At 44.8% G+C, this 15,272-nt stretch overlaps 1 protein-coding gene across 1 annotated transcript in view; it reads right to left on the bottom strand.

The window, feature by feature from the left end:
* The window catches only part of CACNA2D4 (calcium voltage-gated channel auxiliary subunit alpha2delta 4), a 192,863-nt gene extending 187,690 nt beyond the window's left edge, over positions 1 to 5,173 (bottom strand). Inside the window, exon 1 of the mRNA XM_066634443.1 lies at positions 5,085 to 5,173. Within this exon, the coding sequence (XP_066490540.1) occupies positions 5,085 to 5,173 (89 nt within the window). The remainder of the gene's footprint in view (positions 1 to 5,084) is intronic.
* Between the last annotated feature and the right edge of the window lie 10,099 nt (positions 5,174 to 15,272).

The following is a 15,272-nucleotide window of genomic DNA, read 5'->3' as shown; positions in this document are numbered from 1 at the left end:
CCTCAGACTGTTGGCCAAGTGTCTCTTCAAACTGGGAAAGGCCATGCTGCACAGCCTGCCTCCAATAATTAATATATATGAAATATTACAATTCTTCCCCTTCTCTATGCACCTTCAAGTTCTTACTCTGTTTTCCATAACTTCTTCCCATTTTCTGTTCTTTTGTTTATCATCAGTGATAGTCTTATTTCTTTTAAACAGAATTCCAGACATGATAGGTAATTTAGAACACGCACAGCAGCAGCAAGAAAGGATTTAGGAGGAAAAGGGGACTCCTATGCAATTTTATATGCCATATTTTCTCATTGCTCGTGATAACTATTGGGAAAACCCAATAAAGTTCAAATAGGACACATCCACAGGGTATATGACTTTAGTTCCAAGGCTGCAGCCCTGTACATAATTAAGCTGCTTAAACCCCTTGCCTTCAGTGGCATTTAGGCATTTAATCCCTCAAAAGGCCTTCTAAGGCAATGTACAGAGGCCTTAAGAAAAAAAACACAAAAAAAACAGTCAGCAGGAAGGTGGTGCCTGACCACCCCCCGCCCAGATATACCAGTGCTCCGCTGGACAAGTCTGTGCTGAAACAATGGTAGCAAAGAAATAAAGGCCCACTGGATGAAACAAGTTCCCCACCATAACCTCACAACAGTGGTTCTCAAACTTTTAGCATCGGTACCCACTTTTTAGAATGAGAATCTGTCAGGACCCACTGAAAGTGATGCCATGATCGGAAGTGACATAATCAAACAGGAAAATTTTTAACAATCCTAGGCGGGAATCCTATCTACACTTACCCAGCGGTAAGTCCCATTGACTCTTATTGTTAAAAGCATATACATAGTAGCCTGTTAAAAGTATAGATCTGTAACATTTCCCCAAATGCAGTCACATACCAGTCTAATATATTCAAAATAAGATATTGAAATGAACGGGGACCCACCTGAAATTGGTTTGCGACCCACCTAGTGGGTCCCAACCTACAGTTTGAGAAACACTGCCCCACAGAGTAGGCTCTAAAATGAGCTGTAACCCAAGGGTGTCAAACATAAGGCCAGTGGGCTGGATGTGGCCTGCAGAAGCACTTTATCTGGCCCTTGGGCTCCCCCAGCACCATCATCAGCTTTTCTCAGCTGCTGAGATGTTACTGTTAAAAGAGCAGATTGCATGATAATTGGGCTCTCCAATATCCTGAAAATATGATCAAGATTTATGTATTTTCTGTCATTTGCAGCTAATGAGTTCCTGAGGGGAGATAAGTGCTTATGTCTGGTCATCTGGTCACAAACTGCTTGAAGGCATCACTTCCGACCTTCAGCAGGCATCATGAATGCTATTTGGCCCAGTGAATGAGACAAGTTTGACATCCCTGCTCTAACCTATGTACATTTCGATTTGTCACAAGTCTTCCTCCACCATTACTCTAGTTTTCTTCTTTCCTGCTTCGTTGCCCTAAGCAACCCAGCGAACCAGAATGGCTGGTCTCTTTGTCAGTGAAAGAGGATGCTTAGGGGCAATCTTGTCATCTGCCCAGGCCATTTCCTCATTCCAGAGGTTGACCTTGAAAATGCAAGCCACAGAGCACGGAAAAACATCCAGAGTGGTTACGAATCCATCCAGATCCATCAATCTACAGAAACACACGACTTTACAAGGTCCACCATCCCCATGAAGGCCACTGGCTGCAGTATGTCTAAAACAGCCATTTTCAACCACTGGGCCGTGGCACACTGGTGTGCCGTGAACAGTCTGCAGGTGTGCTGCAGAAGTTTGGAGGAGGATCATTTATTATTACTAGGGCCACTTGGGGTGCCTTGTAAAAAAAAAACACAAAAACTGTTGATGTGCCTTGACAATTTTAGTACCTTGTCGGTACGCCAAGAGATGAAAAAGATTGAAAATCACTGGCTGAAAGCCTAACAGGTTTATCCTAACAGGGCCAGGAGAAGGAAGATCATGCCAACCCCAGAACATTGATAGTAGTGGCCAGTTCACCTGCTTGGGAGCTGAACTAAGGAGGAAAGCCTCTGTATGAGGGTTGTGACGGAGAGCAAGGGCTGAGGTGGTACAGGGGTACATAGGACTGAGTTCGGGAGGTGTAGCAGTAGATTTGTAAACGAGGTTGAATGAACACTTGTTAACAAACTTAAACTATAGTCCCCATCCTTCCAGAATGCATCGGAGGAACAGAAGTACACTGAAAGTGGATTAAAGATGTAGTGGAAATGCAGCCCAGCTCTTCTCCAACAAGTAGTAGTATAAATTCAAACAAGGGAAAATGAAATTATGCCTTCACACAGAACAAATAGGCCCCAGATCAGGTTACAGAATTCCCAGGTCCCAATAGTAAGCTCCACCCCTTTTTCTAGTTAAGTATGTGTCTAGAACACATGGCATTGGAAGAGGTCTACATGTGCTTTTTGAAGATGAAATTCACAGCACGGAGTACAAATATAAGTCTGGAGCACAGGGAAGAAAAAAGAGAAAAAAAGAAAAATCAAAAAAGGCCAGGCATGTTTATTTCACTTGGGCTTTGTTTCAAAATCATCACATAGTAATAAGGGAGATAGTGAAAGGTGGATGCCATGCATTAGAACAGGGGTGCCCAAACCCCGGCCCTGGGGCCACTTGCGGCCCTCGAGGCCTCTCAATGCGGCCCTCAGGGAGCCCCCAGTCTCCAATGAGCCTCGGGCCTCCAGAGATTTGTTAGAGCCTGCACTGGCCTGACGCAACTGCTCACAGTGTGAGGGCGACTGTTTGACCTCTTGCGTGAGCTGTGGGATGAGGGCTTCCTCCACTGCTTGCTGTTTCACATCTGTGATGCAGTAGTGGCAGTAAAGGAAAGGCCAGCCTTGCTTTGTGAAAGGCCTTTTATAGGCCTTGAGCTATTGCAAGATCTTCATTCATTCATATAAGTTCATCTTTAATATATTCATTTATGTATACTTATGTAAATGTATTCAAATTTTAAATGTAAATTAATTCTTTTTTCCCCAGCCCCCGACACAGTGTCAGAGAGATGATGTGGCCCTCCTGCCAAAAACTTTGGACACCTCTGCATTAGAAGAAGAAAAAGCAAATAAGGAGGACTTTGCAGAAGTATTAGCTCCCAAGTCTATGCATGTCTACTCAGAAGTAGGTTCCATCATAGTCAGCAGGGTTTACTCCCAGGTACGTGTGGACAGAATTGCAGCCGAAAAGAAATGCAGTAGCACTACTATAGGGTGCTAGGGATGTGAGAAGGCCCTCCTAGGCTTGTATGATGCAAGCCTCCCCCAGTGCTAACTTCTATGCTGCTGCCACCCTTCCAAAGAGGGCACACATGCGTGTCTGTCTGAAGGAGAGTTGATGGTGGTGAGGGCAGCCACCAATTTAGCCTGCTTACCTGCTGCTTTGCAAGTAAGGAGGAGAAGCGAAGCAGGATAAGATGCCAGGGGTGGCAGCTCTCTTAGTTCTGCCTCTTCCTCTTCTGCAAGTGAGCAGGAGACGGAGGAGGCAGCAGTGGCCATGGCCCTCTGCCACATCAGGACTGCTGCCACAACTACCCACCTCCACCTTGCCCAGCTTAACTGCTTCCTTCTCCTTGCTCTGTTGCTTTTTTGAAGCGGTACGGAAAATGGGGCAGTGCTTCTCCACTCTGCTGTGCTAATTCAAACCCTAGAGCAACAGAATGAAGGGGAAGAGGTGAGAGGACAAATGGTGGCTGAACTAGAACTAGCTTTAGACCTCATTGTGGTAGCCTGGACAGTTCTATGGGGGGGAGCGGGTGGGTGAAAAATTCCAGAGTTAAAGAGGCTGCTATACTTTAACAATCTATTAGAAAAATAAAAATGTACTGTATATACCAGACCGTTCCAAAACCTTGACTGTTGCTTCCAGAAGACCCACTCAGCTGCCTCACCAACCACACCTCCAGTGAGCCAACTATAATGAGGCCTCAGTTTTGCTTTTGGAATTTGAGGTGATGGAAGGCTACTGATAAACCGTTCAATTCACATAGAGCTGCAGCCCTCTCCCCTGAACCAGGCCTTGGACATCAGTTTCATGACAAGATGGTGAAGATGCAAGTCAAAACCTTTTCCAGCTTTCTAGGTTTTGTGCTAGAAGACTGAGAAGGGGTACAAAGGACAACCAGCTACCCTAAACTAAGGGAGGTGTTAGGAAAATGGTTTTCTGCAATGGGAGAGCAATTGAGAGGGCATTTTTACTTCCTCCCTCTGTAGAACTGCCTGAGAATAAGAATATATTTTCATTTTAGAGACGCAATCATTTATTTCAGGGAACCAGGCCGGAGAATTGCCAGCCGTCAGATATTTTCTCAGCCCTTTGGTATTTTGGCTTTAGTATCATTAGGTACGTGATTGGAAAAACCAGGTGTTTTGAGCTAGAGGGGGTTGGGGGAGATTGTTAAATTTATTTCTGTTGACCTCAATGCTGACCTCTTAGATTTTCCCAGTGTCTAGGTATTTTTAAAATCACATTGGCAACCTTACGCAGCAGTCTAAATCCAGCATTTATACGGATTTAACCTGACTCCCCCAACCCATTACTATTTTGGCGGATTAAGAGCAGCCTTGGATGCTACAGTCTCACACAAAAAATGCCTCTTCCAGCTTTGATTGATAGCCCCAGATCTACTCTCCCAAAAGAAGGTTGCACAAGGAAGCTCATACATGTGTTTGCAACATTATCCTGGCTGGAAAACTCTTACCTTAGAATATTGGTATGAAATAGATATAAATACTTATTATTAGATATTGTATGAAAGTAAAAAAATCAACTCACAACGGAAAGGGATTGTTTACAGAAGGGTGCAGAAAAACAAGGTGAATGAAGGTACGTCAATCAGGTATGCCAGATTAAGAAGAGGTGCATACATGAGAAGTCCTACACAGTCATAAGTACATCATATATATATATTATCAAGCAGTATAAAAGTGGGTGATAGGGTGGGAAACTTTTTAGTGGAAGCAGAGGGTCTATGTATGAGAGGCTGTGCAAAATAGCAACAGAGGCAGACTGGAGATGACAAAGGACTGAGTTGTATAAATAAAGGGATATAAGGAAGAGGGTAGATGACTTACGTGTCAAGTGGTATCTTTGTCTGGGACCAGGTGAAGGGCAAGAGGCAGCTGAGTGAGAGAAACAGCCACAGGAGGCCACCTGGCAGCATTCTCCACACCAAATCTATTAGCAGCAAGTCCAACTGCATAGACACAGAGGCTCTTGACCACGTTTCTGTCTCTTAGGATGGTCCTGGCATCAGGTAGGCAGGCCCCAGCATAGTGTTTGCTGCTGGGGTGAGGGTGGGAGAACAAAGATCGGGAAACATCTAAACCCTCAGCCTGCCGGCTGGTGTGACATCTCTTCTTCTTTCCCTGAGCAGACCAACAACTAAAAGTTCCTGAAGAATTTGCTCAGTACAGTTAGAAGCAACAACTCTGAGAAATCAACCACTCCATGGCTGCCAAGGAGACTGATGGGAGCCCGGTGTCCATGCCCTGCAGGAACAGCAGACAAGGAGGGAAACTCTGCAAACAGCCAAAGCAGCAGTATCTACGTAATCCACTGCCAGGCCTTTAATCCCCTCGTAGAGCAGCAACAGCAGCAGATTTAGGGAACTGGAGTGAGATAAAATCAGGCAGGATTACTCTGATTTCTGAAGACAGGCATCAGTTCCTCCAATCAGAGCTTGGGTCTAGCCAACTCCAAACTTGCTTTAAAGAGACAGCATCAAAACGTCAAAAATTTAAAAAGTCTCCTGACCTTTGATCCCTGTGGAGCAGCACTTACTCCTGATACTCCAAGAGGGCTAGCACACTTGCCTTTCATGTTCCCACTCTGCCCTTTTATGGAAGTAGTAAAACACCCAACCAAAATGCTGTTCTCAATTCTCAGCTAGACCAAAGTAGATAATGTAGAGCATGGGAACAGAAACTAGTCTCTGTTGTGGTATTACAGTATTGTACTATCAGTGTTGCCAGTTACATATTGAGATATGAATTATGAGCATTTAGATTCTACTTTCACTCCAAGCCATGAGAATATGGCTGTCCCTGTTCCTAGCTTTATATACAATTGCATCTGAAGGACAGCTGGGTGATCTATTTATAGTGCAATAAATTGTAGCACATATTGAAGGAGAGGCAAGAGTCAGACTATCTGAAGGTAGCACCTCTGTTACAAGAGTGTCACATCACTAAAATCGCAATATTTTGTCACTAGGGAAAATGCCATTTCCTCCCTCTTCCATGCCTTGGCCATACTACACAACCAACATTTCAACAGTGGTCACGAGTGTATATAGCAGACCAGCAAGCGTTCTAACTCCTAATTGTTTTACAACTAAAAGAGTTGCTCCCCATCCTAAATTAGGCTACACCACTGGCGCTGGGGGAGATAGGATTGGGCTCCAAGTCCCAGTGTGTGCCAGTGATGACAGTAGTGAGTGCTGGAGTCTAGGGATCAGGCCAGAAGAATTAAAAGGAAAAGGAGAAAGCCAAAAAGGCAATGTAAACATGTTTCTTCCACACTGTCACTTGTCCTGTTTCCAGAGCATTTCATGTAGCATCTGATAAACCAGCAGTAGCCTACACAAGTTGTTAGTCTTTATGATTCTGTGGGGCTCTTGGGCCATTTTTTTGCCTCAACAGACTAATACTGTACAGCTACTCTTCCGTGACTGCAGTTGTTATTCCACATTGTCCCATTGTGGCTGCACAAAGACAGGCTCTACTTCTCTGTTCCTGCTTGCTCATTTACAGTCCAAAGGAAAATTAATTTTAAAAAATGGCCCGCACAGGAGCCCTGCCTTGTACTTTGAAGGCTGCCTGAAAGGCTGAATGGAAGAGTAATGGTCCACAGCAGGAGGCTGAGTCAGTGGGAAGCATCCAGGGAGGCAGGCAATCATCAGTGTGAAACCCCTCTCATTTAACTTCCTCATCAGTCTTTTGGAAGAGAGAAGGAAAACTGCATATTAATGAAACTCAAGCATGAAAGGAATGGAAAATACCATGCAGAACAGAATACCACACAGTGCAGGGAATAACAAATAATACAATAATACAAATACAATAGTGTGCCTAATCCAATGCATGCATGTCTACATATCTTCACAATTATCAGTCTCTCTCTAAGGACCTTTAAAAACAAAGCAAATCCTGCTGAATGCAGGTAAATATGCGAAAGAATTTTGCACAATGGCAATAGTGCAGCCACAGAAACTGCTGCACTGATGTATGCTTTGTAAGTAAAAGGAAGGGAGAAGCCTGCCTGCCTGCCTTCAATGGGAAGGGTGTACACAGGCACATGTGAGCAGAGGCAGCAGTAGACAGTGGAGTCAAGAGGAGCAGAGGCACACACCACCCCTGCTGCATGGCAACTATAAAGGTATTAGAAGCAATCACAAAGGAGTGCTGGGGAACCTGCACTTGCTCCATAAACATTTATCAAAACTATTTTTGTGCCAGCCTAGATGACAAGAAAAATAAGATATCTGGCCTCTGGGTCTATCATTACTCATTCAGCCTTCATATTTGAGTTTTTATGAATCAATATAGCTTCACCCCCTCACCTTCTTGGAGGTTACACTAACATGAACTTCCCCCACCCATCCACCACATAGTCTGTATTTGTCAGATTCAGTTATATGTGTTTATTGGAGGAATGGTGTGATAAATGCCCTGCTTTTCTCCCCATTTTCTGCTTATTTTTCAGACACTTGTAACTCCTCAGAAGCTCCTGTGAAGGTTCAGCAACCTAAAATGTTGTTGGGTCATACTTTGCAAGCAGCCTTTGCTCTCTGTTGGAAACTCCATTAACCAGCTCCATTAACGTACATTTGTGTATTGTGGAAATCCCTCTGTATCTGGATTACTCAGATTGACACGTCTTTAGCAACTGGGCAGCCAAACCTGTTCCACTCCCCAGTCAGGATAATGGATGAAGTAATCAAAGCAAAGCTATATATTTCCTAGCATAGGAAGTGCAGATTGTTCTCTGCCAGTCACCTGAATTGTCCATTGTTGGGAGTCCAGAGAGGAGCATTCACTTGCTCATCTGTGAGTGCAATGATGGGGGATTCCTTGAGCAATGTAAGAGTGGAATCCTAAGCGCTCTCTGGGCCAGTGCACTTGCGCCTGCCCAGTACTGTCGCAAACACGCCATAAGGCATGTTTGTACTTCCTCTGGAGTCAGCTGGATGCATGCCAGTCTGTTGAGGCCGCGTCCAGGAAGGTAAGGTTGCACTGGCCAAGAGCGGTTGGTATGGGTGGTTGCAGAGAACAGGGGAAGGGCCGGTGGGCGGACCAGCTCAGGGAGGGGGGTGGGATCGGACTCTTGCACTTAGGCCAGATCCCAACACCTGTCCCCAGCCGGGTCGGCCCAACCTGGGCCACTTGGATTTGCATCAGCAATTTCGTTAGCACAAATTCGAGTAGCCCCATAGGGATGGCTATGGCACAACATGGAGTAAGGGAAATTCATTCCCCGTACTCCAACTTGCACCCCAGCCCTATGCTGGATACGGGGCGGGCCAGCTGGCCAGCCTGTTCCAGAGTGGGTTAGGATTGGGCTGTAAGTAGCTTAATTAAGCTAGGGACCATCTAGCTAGATTGCAATCAGGGGTGTTTTGTTGCTTTGTTTACTAAGTGACTGCCATGTGCAGTCAGTGTGCAGACTTCCTCTGATTTATGCAGCCGTGAGTGGGGGTTTGGCTGAGAGTTTGAATAGCATCCCTGCTCCATTTGCTGGGTGTTAATAACTGCATCAGGGAAAAACATGTGCAGAGCACTATACACAGATCTGCCAACACACCTTCAAACATACCAGAGGTAGGTGCAGAGAGAGTGGACACTTTGGAGGGCCGGTGGTGTTAACACACATATTCTGGAGACACCTGCATTGTGCATTTACACATGCCCCCAAACATGCATGCCTAGGGAGCTTGCAGCCTTTTGTCATGATTCTTACTCCCACAACCTGCCATGATAAGAACAGAGGGAGAATAGGAAGTGACTCAGTTACCAACTATGAATTTACTGAGGAAAAATTAATATAATGACTAAAAGCAATTATATCAAATAACAAAAGAAACAGCATATGAGTATACGTGAAAGAAGCAAAAGATAATTGTTAAATATATCGATGAAGCTTCTCCCAGGAAAAACAACGGGTTCCCAGCACAGCAGCAGGAGGAGAGTACCTGCTCTTGAAACAAGAGAATAATTTGATTCCAAAGAAGAGAGAAGTTGATTGAAGCAGTTTTCTCACATACACACACTCACACCATATTCTCTCTCCATTGGTGAGGGGCTGCTCTCTTTTATTGAGGGAGAAGGGAGTAAACCATAGCCTACAACTTACATCAAGGAAGGTATCGAGAATCTTTGGGCCTTTCATGACCCCTCAGCCCAGCCTTTGGGACTGAGGAGCAAGTGCCTTGCCTTCCCCACACCTGCAGCAGGAACCACTCAAGGACACTTCATACAGAGCTGTGCAAAGCCTTCGCTGTCCTGGTTGTTATGACATCTGGGATGCTATCCTAAGAGATCCAGGGGCAGAAGCAGGTGGAGGGAGTTTGTGCAACATGTAGCTGGGCATTGAAAATCTAGCTGCAGCCTGCGATGAGGAGGCTGGCTGGGGGACTGAAGGCTTGGAACCAGCCCTTTCCTGCAGTGAAGAAAGAGGCTGGGAGAACAGGGAGTTAGCCTAGAACTAGGAGGAGGAGGGTTTGGGTGAATCAAACCCTCTCCTTCTCCTGAGCCTATAGCAAAACTGCAGCAATACTTTTTTTATTCCTTTGATTGTCCCCACTCTCCCTGCAAAGGTAAGCCAGTGCCCCCTGGTGGTCTGGCAGAACCATATGTGTGACTGAGGGCCTGCAATTAAAATGTCTCTAACTGAAAAGAAAACCTTTGTTTGACCTACCCCTTTCTCTAATCTAAGGGACATCAAAAATATTCCATAAATCATTATTGGGAAAGGGAATTGCCACTTGATTGAAAAAGTGACCCCAATTGCTTCTAACTCTTATCAAACATTGGACAAGAAGCTCACCCTGACCTGGGGGTAATGTTTAGACACTCTCCAGTTGTCCAATTTGGAGGTGACACAAAACTCATTATAACTGGCACCTAGCTGTTTCTGGCCAAAGGGCATACAGCAGTGTTTCTCAAACTGTGGGTTGGGACCCACTAGGTGGGTCATGAGCAAATTTCAGGTGGGTCCCCATTCATTTCAATATTTTATTTTTAATATGGTAGACTTGATGCTACCATGATATGTAACTGCATTTGGGGACATGTTACAGATGTATACTTTTAACGGGCTATTGTGTATATGCTTTTAACAATGATAGTCAATGGGACTTACTTCTGGGTAAGTGTGGGTAGGATTGCAGCCTAGGATTGTTAAAAATTTTCCTGCTTGATGATGTCAGTTCCGGTCATGACATCACTGCCGGTGGGTCCGGACAGATTCTAAAAAGTGGATCCCAGTGCTAAAAGTTTGAGAACCACTGACATACAGCTTCAGTAGGGTCATGTTGGAACCAAGTCCCTGACAGCAGCTTTCAGAAGGACCCCCAAATCCCTTATCTTTTGAAGTAGGGAGAGGGCTAGGTTCTCCTGCTAATACAGACCATGTTTCCCATGAATCATCACAAGAAACAAAGTTTGGTTCAGGGGATCAGCAGTCCATCTGAGCTTTCCGATGGGCAAACTCTCAGAGTGTTTTCTGACTATAGGTCCAACAAAGAATTTCTTGCAATCCTTTTTCAATCTTCTCCAATCTTTTGTGTCCAATCTTATATTTTTATCCTCTAAGGTTTGGAGGGAGGACACAGAAGGGATAGAATTCCTTCCCCCATGTTTTCTAGGAACATAGGAAAGAGTGAGGGCACAATCTTATCCTGAACTGGAATAGGCAAGCCAAGAGACTTGCACTGTATCCAGCGCAGGATAGGGACCCAAAGCAGCTCAGCCAGAGGCAAGGAGAAACTTTTCCCGTTACCTCCAGGTAAGGCACCCTTGCCCCATGGGTCTTCTCAGATGTGTGCCACCTCCTGAAGTGGCACAAGTCTGAGGACAGCAGAGTGGCTTGAAGCCACTCTGATCTCCCCAGGAATGGGGGTTGGGATCCAGCATAAGTGCTGTATCCCAGCCCCACCTCCTGCTCCCCACCTGCCCGCCCCCGAGGCTGCCCACCCCCCAGCCAGGAATGCCTCCCTCCCGCCTCCTCCCAGCCCACCCCAGAGCCTTGCGTCGACCCAGCCAGGCCAACACAAGGTTTGCCGAGGAAGTTGGCGCAGAGGCTTGTGTCAGCCTCTGCAGACCGGTGCACCTCTGTGCACTGGCCTGGCTTACTCCTGAGGAGGCACAAACATGCTTTATGGCACGTCCCTTGTGCCAGCCCAAGTGAAGGGCAGAATTACACCCTGAGTCAAGTTGCAGCACAAAGTTAGGCTTCATCAATGCACCCACACTCCTCTTGGATTTCCCCTTTTTAGATGAAACCATTGTGGTCTATGGAGGGGGGCCCATAAAAGACTGTATGATACCATCACAATCACTCAGATGTGAACATGGTCTGCAGGCAGTCTAGAATGGAGCTAGCAACACAGCCACTGTGCTATCTGCATCGCTGCCATCTTGGCCTGAACATAAAGCACATTATTAACAATCTTAAATTAAACAATAATGATAAATTAAAGCAGACATTGAACAGCAGAAGGAAATCAAACTCAGCAGGGGAATAATCAGAACTGAAATGCTCGGTTGTCATGAATATGTACATGACTACTGAGCAGAGAGGCCTTGAGGGCTTTATGGTTCGAGAACCAAGAACTCTGAGCACCCCAAACCTCCCTAAGCTGACGACATCGGTGAGAGAAAAAGTTTTAACCAGGTACCAAATGGTCAACTGAAAGGCACCAAAAAAAAACACCCTCTAGGGGCAGAGAGTTTCATAGCATGAGGATTGAACAGAAAGAGCTCTGTCCCGTTTCACTCTCAGCCAGGCAACTGATGCAGGAGGAACAGAGAGCAGAGCATCAGTTGACCGACAAAGGCAGAGGGCAAGCGCACATGGGAAGCGATGTTCCTTCAAATATCTGGGCCACAAAATATACATTGCTTTCAAGATCAAAACCAACACCTTGAACTGAGCCTGGAAACAAAATGGCCACCAGTGTAGATTGAATAGGAGCCACGTGCTCCAGGCCCCAACAAAACTCTTTGCTGCCTCATTTAGAAACTCATTTTGAAGTTTCTAAATACTTTCCAATGGTAGCTCCATGTAGAGTTAGGGATTTTTTTATTTTTTATTTTTGGTGACCAACACAGAACACGAGAATTTCTGCTCAAATTGCTATACAAAATGATATTAAGATCAAAACACGAAAAACCACTCATTTCATGATATCACACCACTGTTGCTTACTTTTGAGGAATCTACAAGTATTCACTAAGGCAGTAAGCCCTTGAAGTGTTTCCAATGGTGGAGTGGCTGAGTAAAGTTATCTGCTAGCATGTGCAGCAGCTGTGAGTGGGTGAGAAGAAAGCAAAAGCCTGAGCAGAGGCACTGAGAAGGAAGAGTTAAGCCTGCAGTTCTGACCTGCCTTTCTCCCTCTCTGCTTTTCTCCATTTCAATGTACTGTAATCTGTAGGTGAGGCGACAGAGTTCTAATCTGTGGTCTGTATGTGATCTGTGATCAGGTGGATGTGCTCAGATCTGGATCTCCCCTACGCCACAAACCACTCTCTGTAAATGCCTTTTCTGGGATTTGTCTGTGTGGTACTTGTCTGTGTGCTGCACTTTTGAGAAGCTTGGAAAACCAAGTGAGGCTCAGTGAAGCCTTTCTCTAATTTTATTTTCTCTGTAATGTATTGAACTTTGACCTGGTCGCTTTCTGTGGCTTTTTTTACACATTTTATGCCATTCTGGTATGCAAAGGGGAGGATACTGTGGTTAAAAAAAAAAATTCTGCTTGTCTGTGTCATGCTATACTTTTGAGAGACTTGGAAAACCAATGAATATGTATGTATATAGGTTTGCCTAGTCTAAAATGATACAGAGTTCATAGTTGAAATGCTTATTGCTCTGTTTGTACAATTTTGAATAAGAATTTGGATAAAAACACATAACACCACAATTTGCTATTTTAAAAAATAGATTTGGGGGGGGGATCACCAAAAAACAAAGAAAAACAAAACAAAGAAACATTCCTTGTTATAGTAAATCCATCTTGATGTGAGTGGGACATACATGAGTTGGCCAGTTCTGTTGACACCAGAAAGTGGGTGCAGTTGGTGCACCAGCTGAGCTATGCAAAAGTACTCCTGCCACAGTCATCACTCGCCCATCCAAGTGCAAGGATGGGTCAAGGCACACTCGCAAACCAGAGCTGCAGGACATTTGGTCCATATTCAATTCCCAGTTACACACCATTTTACAAGGTAATGCAGTTCCGACTTCCAAAGAGAACCCAATCCCCTCCCAACAATATAAGGGAAACAGAAGAAGTAGGACAGAGGAAATAAAGAATACAAACAGGTAAATGAGAACAGAATGTGAGGGTCAGGAAGCAAATCTGGTGCTTTTGGAAGAGAAAAGCTATTGCCTTTCTTTCAGTTATTATCTACACAATTAATCAATTCTGCCCTCTTGATCCACCTTAATACAAACAGAAGCATCAAGTCTAAAATATTTTTAAAAAGATATTAAAATGAATGGGGACCCACCTGAAACTGGATCGCGACCCACGTAATGGGTCTCTACCCACAGTTTGAGAAACTCTGTCTTAGACAATTTTTGCCACCAAATCACATCTGGCCGTTTGCATCCCTTCTTAACCATCAACATTCAAATGTATTCCCTTAAACACTGTATGCTCACTGTGGAACTTTCCAGGTCTGCTTCTGTTGGGCATCCTGATAATTGGCTCATTCTTGTTTAAATAAAGCTAGCACTTTGGCACTTGTTTAACCCCAAATTTATTTGTAGACTTTGGGGGCAGATGGGGCCAACCCAAGACCTCCTGATGCCTGAGGCAGCATGTCAAATTACCTGATGTTGTGCTGGCCTCTGTTCCTCACACTGTCTGATGTTATAGCTCAGATCTTTCCTCTATATTTTCTCTCCCTCTCTGTCCCCCTCTTCCTTTCCAACCAAAGGACTATAATGAGAACGAGGAGAAGTGAAGGTGGGTAGGCAGACAGACCTCACCAATGTGCTGCCTGAGATGACCACTTCAGCTGGCCTCATAAATTGGCCGGTGCTGCCTGAGATGACCACTTCAGCTGGCCTCATAAATTGGCCGGCTCTGGGGGATTTTGACCCAGTGTTTCTATCATGTCTGTTTCTGGAACATTCAGAAATAAGATAGTGAATAGAACATCCTAGTCAAAACAAACTAGGCTTTCTCTAATACACCACTTAGTATCTCTAAATTAAAATATCTCTCTCTCTCTCTCTCATTTAGTTTTCTGGTAGATGGGATTATTTTCCTCCTGGTAGTGAAACAACCCTCAAGGAATCCATGCTAATAAATGGCCATTGGCATATGAACCCCCCCCCCCAAAAAAAACAACAACTCTGATCTAAATTTAGATTTGCTTAAGTACTCCAGGATAAAGCAGGCATGTTCACCCGTAGCATTTTCAATCCACTATTTGCACTGTTATTCTTAGCTGCAACAGCAGGAAGCCCAGAGCAAAATACAAGGGGGTAAGCACCAAGTGAACAGAAAGTCCACAGAACACAGGGAGCAAAGAAGCATTTCCCATCATTAATTAAATTAAAACAACACTTAGAAAAATACTGACAGCAGATGTTTAATTTTTTTATTTGGGTAAATGGCAGCTTTTCTGCCTGCTGTAAGGCAGATTCCCCCCTGCTCCCCCGCTGAATCATTTGCTTTCCTTATCTAAAAGCCATGCGAAGGGCTAAACCTAATCCCTTCCACTTCATGTCAACATAACTAAAAAAGAATTCGATTGCTAAGGGAGAATGGAATTTTTTAAAAAGAAAAGAGATTAATGTTTGCTCCATGAAAGTGGTAGCAGTAAAATAGATATTTGAGGAGAGAAGGCATGTGTGTTGCTGAGAGCCGTCCTATGCAGGATTAAAGTAAAAGACCCAAAGGCCTGAGCTAATCCACATTCTGACTTTGGACAGCACTCCGCTTGCCTGGGATGATTCACACATGCTAGTTTTAGGCACTGCTGGGCCAATCATCAGGCCGGCTGGTCACCAAAGGCAGCAGGTCTGTGAGA

This window comes from Tiliqua scincoides, chromosome 7 (genome assembly GCF_035046505.1).
Source record: "Tiliqua scincoides isolate rTilSci1 chromosome 7, rTilSci1.hap2, whole genome shotgun sequence".
Taxonomy (NCBI): domain Eukaryota; kingdom Metazoa; phylum Chordata; class Lepidosauria; order Squamata; family Scincidae; genus Tiliqua; species Tiliqua scincoides.
This window is presented reverse-complemented; position numbering and strand designations above follow the sequence as displayed.